Source organism: Calonectris borealis, chromosome 10, assembly GCF_964195595.1.
Source record: "Calonectris borealis chromosome 10, bCalBor7.hap1.2, whole genome shotgun sequence".
NCBI classification, from domain to species: domain Eukaryota; kingdom Metazoa; phylum Chordata; class Aves; order Procellariiformes; family Procellariidae; genus Calonectris; species Calonectris borealis.
The window spans coordinates 16,394,443-16,408,666 of NC_134321.1; the positions used below are offsets into that span (position 1 = coordinate 16,394,443).

At 36.1% G+C, this 14,224-nt stretch overlaps 1 protein-coding gene across 1 annotated transcript in view; it reads right to left on the bottom strand.

Annotated features, from left to right (window-relative positions):
- Positions 1-14,224, bottom strand: part of CACNA1D (calcium voltage-gated channel subunit alpha1 D) — a 205,188-nt gene that overhangs the window by 60,650 nt on the left and 130,314 nt on the right. Inside the window, exons 21-29 of the mRNA XM_075158487.1 lie at positions 11,540-11,599; positions 6,440-6,546; positions 5,246-5,333; positions 4,637-4,744; positions 4,414-4,466; positions 4,017-4,163; positions 3,124-3,325; positions 1,716-1,874; positions 329-439 (exon numbers count right to left, since the gene is read on the bottom strand). Of these exons, the coding sequence (XP_075014588.1) occupies positions 329-439; positions 1,716-1,874; positions 3,124-3,325; positions 4,017-4,163; positions 4,414-4,466; positions 4,637-4,744; positions 5,246-5,333; positions 6,440-6,546; positions 11,540-11,599 (1,035 nt within the window). The remainder of the gene's footprint in view (positions 1-328; positions 440-1,715; positions 1,875-3,123; positions 3,326-4,016; positions 4,164-4,413; positions 4,467-4,636; positions 4,745-5,245; positions 5,334-6,439; positions 6,547-11,539; positions 11,600-14,224) is intronic.

Consider the following 14,224-nt stretch of genomic DNA (forward strand, 5'->3'; position numbering starts at 1 on the left):
ATAAAGTTATGAATGTAGTACCATGAATAGAAGAAGCGGTAATGCTTGTAACAGGAAATGATTTATCTGATTTACAAAGGGACATTTTCATTACCTCAAAATATTCCAGATCTCATCAACCACCTTGTAATATTTTTTCTGATATTTGCATTTCATTTCCTGGAGTTACGTATACACATATTATCAGATTAACATTTCTGTTATGATTTCACTAACATATAAAGGTGGGAAACATAGATTCTTTTTGTTTGAATAATAGCTAGTGTGAAACTTACGTTATACTTAATTCCTGTGGTGATGACCTAATTAAATCATATCTAAAACTTACCTTGGGTTTGAATGCAATCAGTTTCAAAACCATTTCAACAGTGAACACTCCTGTGAAAACCATATTCATAATGTCCATTGCATCATTAAAGAGCTTAGACTGTCCATAGTGCTGTGAATGAAAAATACAATACTTTTAAAAGTAAAGGCTTTAAAATATTAAGTGAAAGCAAGGCAGCCCAAGACAAAGTTGGCAAAAATGCAGCACAGGAAAGTATTTTCTAGTAGTATTTATAATGCACACCTATATACATACAAGACTAGTTGAATACCTCTGGTCAAGAATGGAGTTGTTTAAATCTATTCTGTTTAGGCACTAAGTGGAACAAAACTGTCATTCCTCTACATCCTAAGAGAATCTCCAGAGAGATGGTTTTGAAAAGAAAACTGTTCCCTCAAAAAAGAAGTATTAAACAACAGCAATTTCCCAAGTTTTATATGCTAGGTTTTAAAATTACATAACCTTGTGTCACACCTGCTTAGAAAGCCTGCAGTATGTTAGTCACAGAATAACATATATTGTGTAGGAGTGATATTTTTAAGAGGAAACAGTGCATGCAAGTTTACTGAAAAAGTAGAATGGTGTTGTAAACTGAATTCGAACCATTCTTTTTCTTATCAAAATCTGAAGTACTAGGGAAAAGAAAAAGACAGCTCAGAAAAGCAGATAAGAGAAGTAGGTGTCAAAGAACTGCATGCATAATGTAGAAAAATACACACAGGTATATATAGATACACAGCTAATATATGAAAACATGTTTGTGTGAGGTTTGGATTAACACACAAAACTAGAGTTGCTCCATATATTAAGTTTTTAAACTTCTGAAAAAGATACAGACACAGATGATAGAAATATCATAGAATGGTTTGGGTTTGAAGGGACCTTTAAAAGTCCAACCCAACCAAATATGGAGTAGTACATACACAAAATGAACACAGAACAAATACAGAAACTACACAGAGGTGAAGTAATGCTTAAAGGCACTGCATAAAAGAATATACTAGATAAAAGAATCTAAGGTGTTGAGAGAAACGTTCGCTAACAAAATTAGACTTTTCTCTTCAGATTTTCTTGCACATGGATAATCTTGGGAATACACACATATAATATAAATTAAATTACACTGCAGGTACAAAATAAAGCTCAAAGAGCTTGATTAGGTTAGGAAGACCTTTATCAACATCAAGCTGTTTTAAACAATTTTACTACAGAGAACTGATGAACAGACTAGAACATGTCACAGAAGAGTACTATGATCAGAGGTGCTTTTTTTTAAATTTCACTTCATAAAAAAATACAGGTTGCCATAAATTAAAGGCATTATATCACCCATATCCTTCCCTTCAATCCATGCCAACAACGTCAAAAGAGCTTCTGGTTTTCGTACCTGCATAGCCAAGCAAAGTGTGTTCAGCATGATGAGGACAAACATGATGTATTCAAATCCAGTAGAATTCACCACATACCAGAACTTGTACTGGTAAGGATTTTTTGGAATATATCTACGAAGAGGACGTGCCTTCAAGGCATATTCTACACACTGACGCTGTAAAAGCAAATACATAAAAAACTGTCAGACTATACCTAACAGTTAATCAACTGATAATATAATTAATAAGTGCAAATTGTTAAATATAAGTCTTAAAACAGGTAGTCTATCTATTTGATGTACGGGTTTTTATTATTAAGTGTTAATGAAGTAATCAAGTAGCTTACCAATCCTCACTTGGTTATTTACAACTGTATCTAATCATATACACTACTCAGCCACATACAAAGAATCAAATAAAGATCATGGAAATTCTGCAGTGTTTCATCTTTATACAGTATAGTATAGTATAGTAGTATACAGCAGTATACCTTAGACTATATGTATATGTACGGTATATAGCATGACTATTAATAGCATGACTATTAATTCATCTGTAAGTCATGCTTTGTCTTTACTAAGTTTTCAACCACCAATGTAACTGCATAGCATAAAACCCTAGAGTCAGCAAAATAAATACCGAGGAAGTGTTATTCCTAATAATTCAGTTAAATTGCCCAGCAAAATCATGTTACATACATAGGAACATCATGGATTCATCTCCTACTCTATTAGTGCCTGAAATCTTCATGTAGGCTGGGCTTTCCACTTGGCTTTTGAAGGATGCTTATAAAAGCTGACTGATGGGGCACAAAATGCTGAATGAATGCTGGCTAAAGTTCCATGCTTAACTTTGTTCAAATGAAGTGTGTTACAGTCGGAAAAGAGTACCTGAAAAATCATGACTGGTGACTGATGAGATTCTCAGTCAAAGGTTCAAACACTAAAAGGGGACAGACTTTTTTTATTTGAATCTGAATATTCCCTGTGAATTTCTAAATAAATGGGGAGGGGGAGAGAAAGAGCAGAACATTTTGAACACCTTCAGCCTATTCAGAACACAAAATTTATTTTCCTGTTCTTATTGAAAAACCTACCTCTGCTGGCAAGTGCTGTTCTTATTGAAAAACCTACCTCAAGCTGGCAAGTGCTGTATTCTTCTTAATGTGACACCAGTAAGTGAGACACTAAGAAGCTAACAAGCTTAATGTAACACCTTTCATAACAAAAAGACTGGTATCTTGAGCTTACAGAAAGAGGAACATACAATGACCTGAATAGCAGTTGATAGTATGTACTAATTCCGTTTTTTTTTACTAAGATATGTGTTTGGTGCCCTCTTCTGACCCAAAGCAGAAAGGAAGCTCTTCATGCATAAATAAAAAATAATACTTCCAAAAGTTAAGAGTTCATTATTTATTTTAACCTGATTTTTGTCCAGCTCACAGTTCTTATACTCTTGTTCTCCCTGTTCTTGGAATGTAACAATCACAAAACCAACAAATATGTTCATCATAAAGAAAGCAATAATGATGATATAGATGATGAAAAAAATTGAGATCTCCACTCTATAGTTGTATACAGGTCCTACATTCTCGCCATTTGAATCAATGGCTTTGTATAGCAGCCTGAAAAACAAAAAAAATTTTATCTTTATTAGCATTAAAATGACAAAAGAGAGTAAAATACGCAGACTCAGAGGACAGATTTCAGAAATGGTCTGCTGTTTACTGTTATCTTTTTCTAGTTACTGATAGCACTTACAAGCATATCGAAACCAGAAGCATCACACCACACAATGTTATATGCTTTTTTCCAAAAGAATCAAGGTAATGACCAGATGGTTGCATTTTTTTTTCCCCCCAATGTAAAGCTGACCTCTAGACTTTTCTCATTTAGGGAAATAGTGAGTGGTAGTTTGCTCTTCCTGGGCCTCTCTATGTAGTGTACTAATTTCTGATTTTGTAGTAGAAGTTTTACTCAAAGGCCTAAAATTTTCATATGGCATTGATGGATAAACATCTAAAAGGATTACTTCCATTAGAGCTAAAGAATAGCTCATTATAGCAAAAGTAGCTGAAAGATTAGGAATCAAACAATATAGAAAAAGTTTGCCCTTTATAGATAAAGATGAATGAAGAAATACAGGAAAAGTGCAGAGAGAGTAGGTTTTTTCCTTCTTCCATTAATAAGTTTTTTTTAAAAAAACATCACTTAAGACTGCTTTTTTGCCCAAAAATGCCTGGTAAATGATAAAGAACTATTCTGGAAAATGTAACCATCTTAACAATGCTGTGAAAACATGGAGAATTCACTCACGCTGGCCAGCCTTCAAAAGTGGATACGGTAAAAAGGGCCATCATAGCAGACAGAACGTTATCAAAGTTGAAATCGCTATTTTGCCAGACCCTCTCTTTGACCATTGGATTATCAACATCTCCATCTTTATAAACAATGTATATCCCTCTGTGGGAAAGAAACAAACTGTCATTACTGAAATATTAAATTAGCCTCAGAGTTACTCAATGCTCTATTCAAAACAGTTTATTTTACTCCCTCCCTAAGCTTGTTTTATTTCCTCGCTAAGCTGGTGTTTTCTGGTGGATTTAAAATGATAATTCCAATTTACAAAAACCTAAATGGCCTGACAGGTGCCTGCCACAGTTTAAATTATTCAAAATATAATGTGTCATTCTTAGATAAAAGGTGTTCTCACCGGCATTCCTCGGGATTCTGTTTTGCCTCATCGGTGCACCTGTAGAACTTTCCCTACATATAAAACAAAAAGCAAAGACAAAATGTAGAATATGCAAAACAAACACATTTATACTATGATTGGTTCAAAATGGGACCAACCCAGTTCCAGCAGCAAGCCACCAAGAATTCAACTCAGCTTTGCTTTTCTTGAAGCAGTGTAAATTTTGAGCGTGTCTACGTACCTTGAACAGCTGCACTCCAATACAAGCAAACATGAACTGCAGCAGCGTTGTAACAATCATGATATTACCAATAGTTCTAATAGCCACAAAGACACATTGAACAACATGCTGGAAAGAAAGAAAAAAAAGAAATTTTAATACAACTTGTTACCTCGTATGACAGAAAACAAACCGTAAAAGTCTATTTTATCACATTCAGATTTTTTTTTAAAACTACTGTTTTTGTGTTGTCATTATTATACCTACTACCATAATTAAACTTGTTTCCTAAATTTGTCTGTAAGTCTGTTGACATAGACCCATCAACATTAACTGACTAAAAATTACATAAGCATTATGGAAAAACAATTAAAATATTGCTCTGGCATGTTGGTTCACAGCAAATATTATGGTCAAAATCTGCTCTCCATGGCACTGGTGTTCCTCCACATATAAACTGCTGTAACCGTGGGCAGAACCTGGCCTCATATGTTTAAGAATCAGGAACCGATTTATGTCCTAGCCCTGTGAACTCCTCTAAGCAATTTTTCTTGCGCAAGAATTTTTAACCTGAGGCAGGACTGAAGAATCAGGCCAACAGAAATACAACTTAAAAATAAAAATAAACACCTTAAGTCCTTTTGCTCTGTTTATTGCCCTTAGAGGCCTCAAGACTCTTAAAACTCTGAGGATCTTCACAACTGAGATAGCACTTGATCTAGGGGGAAAAAAAAAGTTATTCTGTTACTTTTAAGGTAAGTGATTTTATTATTAAGAATAACAATCTTCTTGCAACTTCCTTATACATGAAATTTCAAAAAAGTCTCAAGATATATACACAAGATTTTTTAAAGTATTTCTTTATTGATCCTTTATTAATACTAGAAAATAGTATCAATCTCATAAATACCATAAGAATTATTTTGATTTCTGGAGCAACTTGGGAATTAACAGCTCAGCAGCTTGTCTGACACTGTAATGTGGTTAAGTTTGGTCAGCAGCGTAATAGTCCCCAAAGTATTCTTCAGTTTTTACAAGCTCTTTTGAGACTGTGTAAGTCCTGTAAATCAATGAATACCTTAATTTCCAACCAGCTGGAGATGAAAAGATCTCAAATGACTCACATTCTCTTTGTTTAAGTAGCTAGGAACTGCATTTTGAGGAAATAACAGCGGACAGCCTTTCAAAGAACATATTGTGAAACTGAAAGCTTGTGTAACAGGTATTCTAGTACAAGCAGAATACAAAGTGGGAAGCAGTTGACTGACACCCAGCACTTGCCCTTTTCTAAGTCACTAAGGGTTTCACAGATAACTTTAAATGAGGCACAACTGCTCAGTGAATGAATAAGCACCTTCAGACTCTTTTATTATGTTTAGCCTGATCCAAACAAAGCACAAAAATCTCTTCACTACCACTTACAGTCCTGATTAAGGTACAACTCTCCCCTTCAAATACTGCTGAGTTACATACTCCAGTAGGTCAATGCTGAAAGAGCAAGCTCACAGAACTAGATTGTAGATGTGGCAATAGCACAAAAGAGGGTATATAAACCTCCTGAAGCTCCAGGAATTACTTGCTATACAATACAGTGTCATGGTGCTCTTTCTTGTTCTCTTGGTAATAGCGGGAAGTAGTAATTTGTTTCCAACCCGTATTAGTCATGAGTTACAACCATATAAAGCACTACACCTCTTGCCAGTCCCAACCCTGAACACTGATACATGCCCACACACATGGGGGAACAAAAGGAGCTGAAACACTGATTTCAGTATAAAACCCCAAAGCAAAAATAAATCATCACATTATAAGTATAGTACTTACTGAATACCAAATGATACCAGAGAAACACCCACAACCAGCAAATCCAGCAAATTAAAATAATTCCTGCAGAAGGACCCTTTATGAAGGAATGCTCCAAAAGCTGTCATCTAAAAGTAGAATTGTCACATGTTTAGTCTATATTTCAGTTTATTCAAATTCACATTTAGGCTGTTTACAAGACACTTGCCTAGAGTGTGAATGCATACAATACTATCTCACTTTCTAAAAGCAATTGAGATATAAACCAATCCCAGTATGTACATTAAATCCTTCATTTAAATCATAAAAATTCTGCTCAAGCAACACCAGCACGTGTTAATTGTTTCTGATGTCAACAAATGTTATATTTTGTGTAAGAACTGATTAGGCTGAGGTGATTACACTGAATTGATTTGGCCTTTGTTAGAAAAATGACTACAAGAACCATAAAATTTCCATGCTTAATAAACTGTAAGGTCCAGATTCTGACTCCTAATCATTCATACTAACTTGAGAATTGAAGGAGCTGAAAATGTATTGTAAAAACCTGAGAGTCAAATCTGGTACAGAACTAGCACAAGGCTGTCATAAGGCAGCATTACACTGCTATTTGCCTTTAGCTCACAGGAGACATGTTAAGATCATGAGTGGGTATCTTGGAATAACCTGGAACAACGCATAGATTGTTTTGTATTATATGTGGACAAGGGTCCCCAAGTTTTGCTGGTCTGTGGGGAAAAATCAAACATTGCTCTCCCTATTGGAGTTTCTCTTCATTTTTTTTTCTCTGCCTAGATTAAGATGAAAGAAGCACATAATGGGTATCTTCTGAAGGAACCTGCATGCATCATTTGCAGGTTTCATTAGGAGCCAGTGATAGAGGCTCTACTAATTATAGCTGCAGACAGAATCTGGGCAGATGTTCTCAGGTACCGCGAAGCTGAATTTGGCTCCTAAATCTATGAATTAGACCCTTACCACAACTGTGAGTAAGTACCAGTTAAAAAATGCACAGAGGAATCCAGTTAAGTCATTAGAAGCACAGAATCTGCACTTGAGTAGAATTTTGCATGGGTTTTTCCACAGTTATGGATTAAGACTGAAACACTGAAACTAAAAACTTGAAATTAAAATAATACCTTTGAAAAATACCTAGTAGTCAGTTCAGGCACAGGGATTCTAATTTCTTCAGCCTTAAGGTCCTCTTAAAAAGATCTGAGTACTCTCAGCTACTCATTGTTTTCCACAGGTAAGAAAACTCAGTGCCAGCCAGAGAACATCTGATATTGACTGTGCATTTTAAACCCATTACTTTCTATTCTGTTCTGTTCCTTAAGATGGAGCAAAAAGATTTTATTTGCTTTCCTCTTGCAGCAGACTATGACAGCTTTCAAGAGTGTTCCACAATGTAGAACAGAGCTACCATCAATGGGCATCTCAGTCTACTGTGTCACTACTCGTGTGCACAAACTTGCAGGCCTTTTGTATGAAAAACCACTAGCGTCAGTGAAAGCTATGTATCTGCAAAGGAATACAAACTACAAAAGATGGATTTTTCTTGGAAGTCCTTCTCTCCTTATTCTCATGTTAAATTTGCTTTTGTTGTGATCAAAATACTAAATGTTCCTCAAAACTAGAAGAATAAAAATCCTAAAGCCTTAACCTCTGCCATGACATGAGAGAGGTAATATAATTATATTATAAAATTTCCAATAAAGTCCTAGCTCTTTTCACTTACAACAGTACAGAGTATGGCTAAACTCATTAAAATCAGTGGGAGTTGAACACTAAAATAACGTTGAATATCAAACCTACATCTATCTACAAATACTCATTTACACTGTAGTATGTTACCAGTTAGCAGCACACAAAGTTTCATGTAAAGACTCCCACAAAAGTAAAGCTATATTGACCTAAAAATACAGGTGGAGTACGTATCTCCCCATCTTTATATGGAGATTCATATTCCAATCGCTACAAGTCCCAACAGATGCATTTGACTAAAACTCTCTATAGCAAATCATTCTATCCTTCACACAGACCAAGACCCACAAAGCCCACAGCGGATTTGAGGTGGTGAACACTGTCACACAGCCTGCGGCAGAGCAGACGCTGCAGGACACTCACTGAGCTGAGCGCCTGGGGCACCGCTCCTGCTGCTCTTCTCCTCCTGCCTGTAATTCCAGTGGGGAATGGTTTAAATGGTGTGGGATTAGCACAGCTGGGGTAAGGTTAAAAGCACAAGGCCCTAACCTGACCTTTGCTGTGATGTTTTCATGTTTCCCAAGTACTGCAAACAGGATGGCCAGCTGGATTTCAACGCCATGTGGGGATTACATAAGAGAATGATTAAATGCTTTAAACTGATGTTGCAGCTTTTCTGTTATTCATATCCTCATTCATATACTCAATATCATATAATGTGGAAATTCTCATGTCTGCATAGCAGTCAGTAAGATAGAGCACAGGGAGACTCTCCACATGCTGAGAGTTATTCTGTTTTAATGCTTGTTTTTTGGACATTTACAAGTTTCTTCGCTACATCTGATGATATTGCGTCTGGTTATCTTAATTTTTTTTTTTGCCTGGAAATTAAAGAATGCTATTGTTACTGCAGGTCTAGCCTTGAATTTACTCCTTGCAGAACACGCGCAGCTTCTGCACGACTTAGATACTGTGGAAAGCACAGCGCAAAACCCAGCACGGAAGACATGGAGGACTCCAGCCACAAGCAAGCAAAGCCAGTGTCTGAGACATGTTAGCAAAGCAGGCACTGTATATGTATGTGTGTCATGTTCTGGTTGTCCATTATATTTTTTATGGTACAATTTATTTTCCTTTATAAATACATGTGACTGCACTGCAGGGCAGAGCTTCCTGGAGAAAGTGAAGTGAGGAGCACCAACATTTTTGGCTATGATGGGGTTTCTTTGTAATATTTTACAATGCCAGATTTCAGCAGCCCAAACTCTAGAGCTTCCTACTTCCCTTGGATAACTCCTGAGTCGCTCAGTGTCAGAATCTTTTACCATTAGTAGGAACGTTGCTTTTCTTAACACATCCAGTTATGTGTTTTTATGCCATGCTTTATAACTCCGTCTCCTAGAGAAACACAATTGGAACTACAGGAGCTGTACAGCCTGCTGCTCAGAGCATGTGGAAGTTTACTGACTCTCTTCTGCCACAGAAATGGTGGTAACATTTTGTATGGCTTCTCAAATTCAGAGTTGGGAACTAGTTTGATCTAATGATACAGTTCTTATCAGTGCTTCGTTCTTTCCTTTAGTTTGGCCTTTCTCTAGCAGCAAAAAAAATGGATATTTATTTTAGAATGTGTCCTGGTTTCAGCTGGGTTCATTTTCTTCCGAGTAGCTGGTATAGTGCTGTGTTTTGGATTTAGTATGAGAATAATGTTGAAAACACACTGATGTTTCAGTTGTTGCTAAGTAGGGCTTACACTAAGTCGAGGACTTTTCAGCTTCTCGCACTCTATCGACTGAGAAGGCTGGAGATACAGAAGAAGCTGGGAGGGGGCACAGCCAAACTGGCCAAAAGGGATATTCCATACTACATGACATCACGCTCAGTGTATAAACTAGGGAAAAGCTGGCCGGGGGGCTGCTGCTTGGGAACTGGCCGGGCATCGGTCAGCGGGTGGTGAGCAATTGAATTGTGCATCGTTTATTTTGTATATTCTTTTATCTTTATTATGATTATCTTCCCTTCCTTTTCTGTCCTGTTAAACTCTCTTTATCCTAACCCAGGACTCTTACTCCCCCATTCTCTCCCCCATCCCACTGTGAGGGGGAGTGAGTGAACGGCTGTGTGGTGTTTACCTGCCTGCCAGGTTAAACCACAACAGAATGCTACAAATTTTATAGGATTAATCGGTTTTATAGCAAGCTCCTCACTGCTGAAAATGAGAAATAAGGGGATAAATGTAAGTCTGGGAGAATATTCGCAAGCATAAAAATAGTCTACTACTTACAGTACAGCTTATCTTGTAAACAGCCCAAATATTGCATCAATTAGTATTAATCAAATCACATTGTGAAGAGTACGCACAGCAATATGAGCAAAAGCTGGGAGAAGAGATTTTGTTAAGCTTAGTCCTCAACTGGAAATGCAAAGTTTATGTACAGATTCTTAGTGTACCAGAAATTTTTAAGTGTATAGATCAGGGTTACTCAACCAAAAACTCATGGTGAATATGCACAGCATGAAACTTGTAGGAATCATGCGTAAATCTCTGAAAAAATATTTCGCAAAAATTTTTTTTGTTCAACATTTTTTTACATGTGAACCTAATCCTCAGTTATATGGCTTCTTTGCCAGAGTAAGCCTCATACATCTAAAAAATGAGTAAGCCCAATGGATGTTCTTAATAATCAGTACACAAACTATACATTAAAATGCCAATTTTTGACTCATGCATGGGTAATACATTTAAGCAAGCATATTTATGCCTTTCTGTGTATTTAAATGTATGCCCAAGATAAATGCAAAGTCTCTTAGTATATAGAGAGATAAGTACAAGATATCTTGCAAGTCCTATTGCAAGAAAATAGTTATCTACTATTTTAGCTCTGAGAATATAGTTCAGCAAAAGAAATGAGAAATTACATGCTCTCTCCTTAAAAGACTGATTATCTCTTTTGGAAATGCCAGAGCAAGGAGAAGGAAAAGCTCATGCGCAGTGAATTATTTTTCCTTTTTCTGACAACTGTAAGTTTAAAAAGGGTAAAAAATGAATTATTAAATTGATGTAATGATAAAAAATCAGCTTCTTCATGCACCCAATGGTAAAAAATAACCAATCAAAACTATGAGGAACTGTCAAATAAAAAAAAATCCTCTGGTTTAAAAAAAGTTTAGCTTTGATCGCTTAGAGAAAAGGCGAAGAACACTTCAAGTGCCTTTTCTTGGCAGATGACACACAAGGAAAATCCTTTTAAACAAACTTCCTTTAAAAACCTGTTACCTTCAAAATGATCTCAAATGTAAACATACTAGTGAAGACATAATCTGCATACCCTAGGATCTGGAAGGTAAACAAAAAGTTACAAACATTATTGCTAAAGCTGCATTTGAGCTAACAAGGATCAGTTAACAATGCATTACCTTTAACAGGATTTCAACAGTAAAGATGGCTGTGAAAGCATAGTCAAAGTAACCAAGTATCTGCAAGGTATAATATGTGCCACAGTAAGAAATCCATCTATTAATAAATTTTTACAATTTAGACCACATGCACAACAACACCTGAATTAATCTAAGTAGGTAGATGGGGAATTTAGACAAAGTAGTTTAAAATTCCAGCTATTGAGCAACCATTTTTATTTACTTAAAAATTTAACAGATGCCACTGTGCTTAGATATTAGGTTTCACCCCTAAAGAGTTACCAGGACCCAATAAGCAACACTTTCTTTCAATTCAGACTTTTCTCTATCAGCTTTCACAGGTACTTTCTTCAGCCTTTAGCAGAGATACAGAATCTTATGCAAAGAATAAATACTTATTATTAATAACTTTTTTTTTTACTGAAGTATTGCATCAAAAAATAAAACTTCAAAGGATGCTTCTAGATTGCACATCATTCTACATTCTGCCACATTATATTGTTCCTGTATAGGCTGGGCTAGAGCGTCACAAAGCAAATTAACCAGTAACTAATTTACTTAAAATCAGCACTACAACTCTTTTTTCTTGAACTTGGAAGATACAGCAGTGATTTATCTATAGGAAATTTAAAAGAACTCACAACAGTTGCACAGTGATATGCAAACTTTCAAAAAGATTGTGGATGCGATATTGACCTCACTGCTGTCGACAGGAACACTGCCATATATTTCACTACAACCAAGTTTTCACCCTTTCAAGGTGGCCATATCACTAGCACCTAATTTAGCGATTGGCGTGCACTGCAGTAGGGTACTAGTTTAGTTTCAAGGATTCAGCAATCCAACTAGCAAACAGTTGTGCACAGAAACATGTTGCCTGTGGCTCAGCAACTAATAACATGGGAAGGAGAAATAAAGAGACAACACACAAAGACAGTATTCCTATTAGATCATATAAAAGGAAATAATTTTTTTGCTCATGTTCAGTTGAAGATCATATCCTTCTGTCCCTTGCTGTGGCTGAAAAAATAGGCAAATATTAAAGCCATTCAACAAAGATTAATCAGTAAGGAATTCATTCTAGAGTTAAAAGAAAATATTTAAAGGCATTTCAGTTTGTAAGCTTTCATTCCCTTGCCGAGCTGGCTTGTTGAAGGAACATGATCATTCAAGGTAGTAACAAGAAAAATATGCAGGTCTGGTGCATTTGTGAATATTTACAAGAGGGCAATGCCATCTTGAAATCACTCACACGTTTTAACTGTGTCCCAAATAGGAATAATCCTTTCAGTTACCACCACTCTGCAGTTACATTTTCCTAGTACTCCTCTAGTTACAAAAACAGCCCTTCAAGCCATTTCTACAATAACAAGTTCAGTATTGCCCACCAGTTCTCTTCTTCTTATCCATTAGTGTGATTTATTCGTAAGATTGCACTTGTCCAGTTTTATAGATATGGGAAGCACACAGTTCTACTGAATAGTACATGAAGAGTGTCTTTGTGCTTTGACCTCTTTTTACCTTTGAAGAAAGTTTTAACTTTTTGGTTTTTACTAATGTTACTGAAAAAACGTTCAGAGAATGTCAACAGCCAAAAGAGGACTTTCAAAAGCTGCATCTACACTAGCAAGAACTAGAGGTTTACAACATTTACTGACCTTGCTGTAAGAGGTGGAAGAGTTTCTCTAACTCCATGGGAATCTCTACAGATCAATTTATACCTAAGACAGGAGAGGCCTGGAAGTTCTGTCAAAGTAACCCAAAAGTCCCCACAGAAACCCTATTTCATACCTAATCTAAGTGTGCACAACTCACAATAACATGAGAGGCTTGCTTCACCACTAATACAAGCGCAACAAGTGTAAGACAAACATTAGTGGTCACGAGAGTGAATTTATTTTTGTCTAATAATTGTGCATTTGAGTAACAGGCAAGTCTTCTACTATATTAAGAACTTAAAATGCGGGATTCAGGCATTTCTTTTAGAAGAACACAGATGTTTACTTACCACATAAACTACACTTTTATTGAATAGTAGAGACATTTCTGAAATTAATATTCTTACAAATATTTTGTTTCTACAAGTATATATAAAAAAGGATGCAGGAAAGGAAAACACTTCCAAAAAGGAAACACTTCCAAATTTTCAGGTTTGTATATAGGCTGAAATGGCATTTGACTCTGAATCAAGGCAAGAGCTGGGCATGCTCTGATCCTCGTCTTACATGTGAGTTTAGAAAAAAGTAAAACCTGTTTAGTTGCTGATTTGGCCACTCAGGAATCCAAGGATCTTCAGGTCCGATGTGGTGTGGCCACACAAAATCATTAGTGCGGCCACATTATCTTCTTTGAAAGAAGAGGTAATATCCTTACGAATGCATACACTCACTAACAGAGTGATGATCTGAGTTCCCCAAGACCATATAATAGAGCCAATGAAGGAGAAGAGAGGACAGGTCAGAGTTTATTCCCAACATGTTATAAACAATGATAATTTTAACTGCCATTTTTAAATCAGTGTCAAACACTGAGAGGCACTAAGAATGATTCAAGAAATGCACATCAGGTACACCAGCTGAAAATTATGAAAAAATATGAAAATTATAAAGATTATGCTCAGCTTGAGTATATTTTAGTCTGATATATTAATAGCCAACAAAGGAAAAACATTATGTACATAATAAA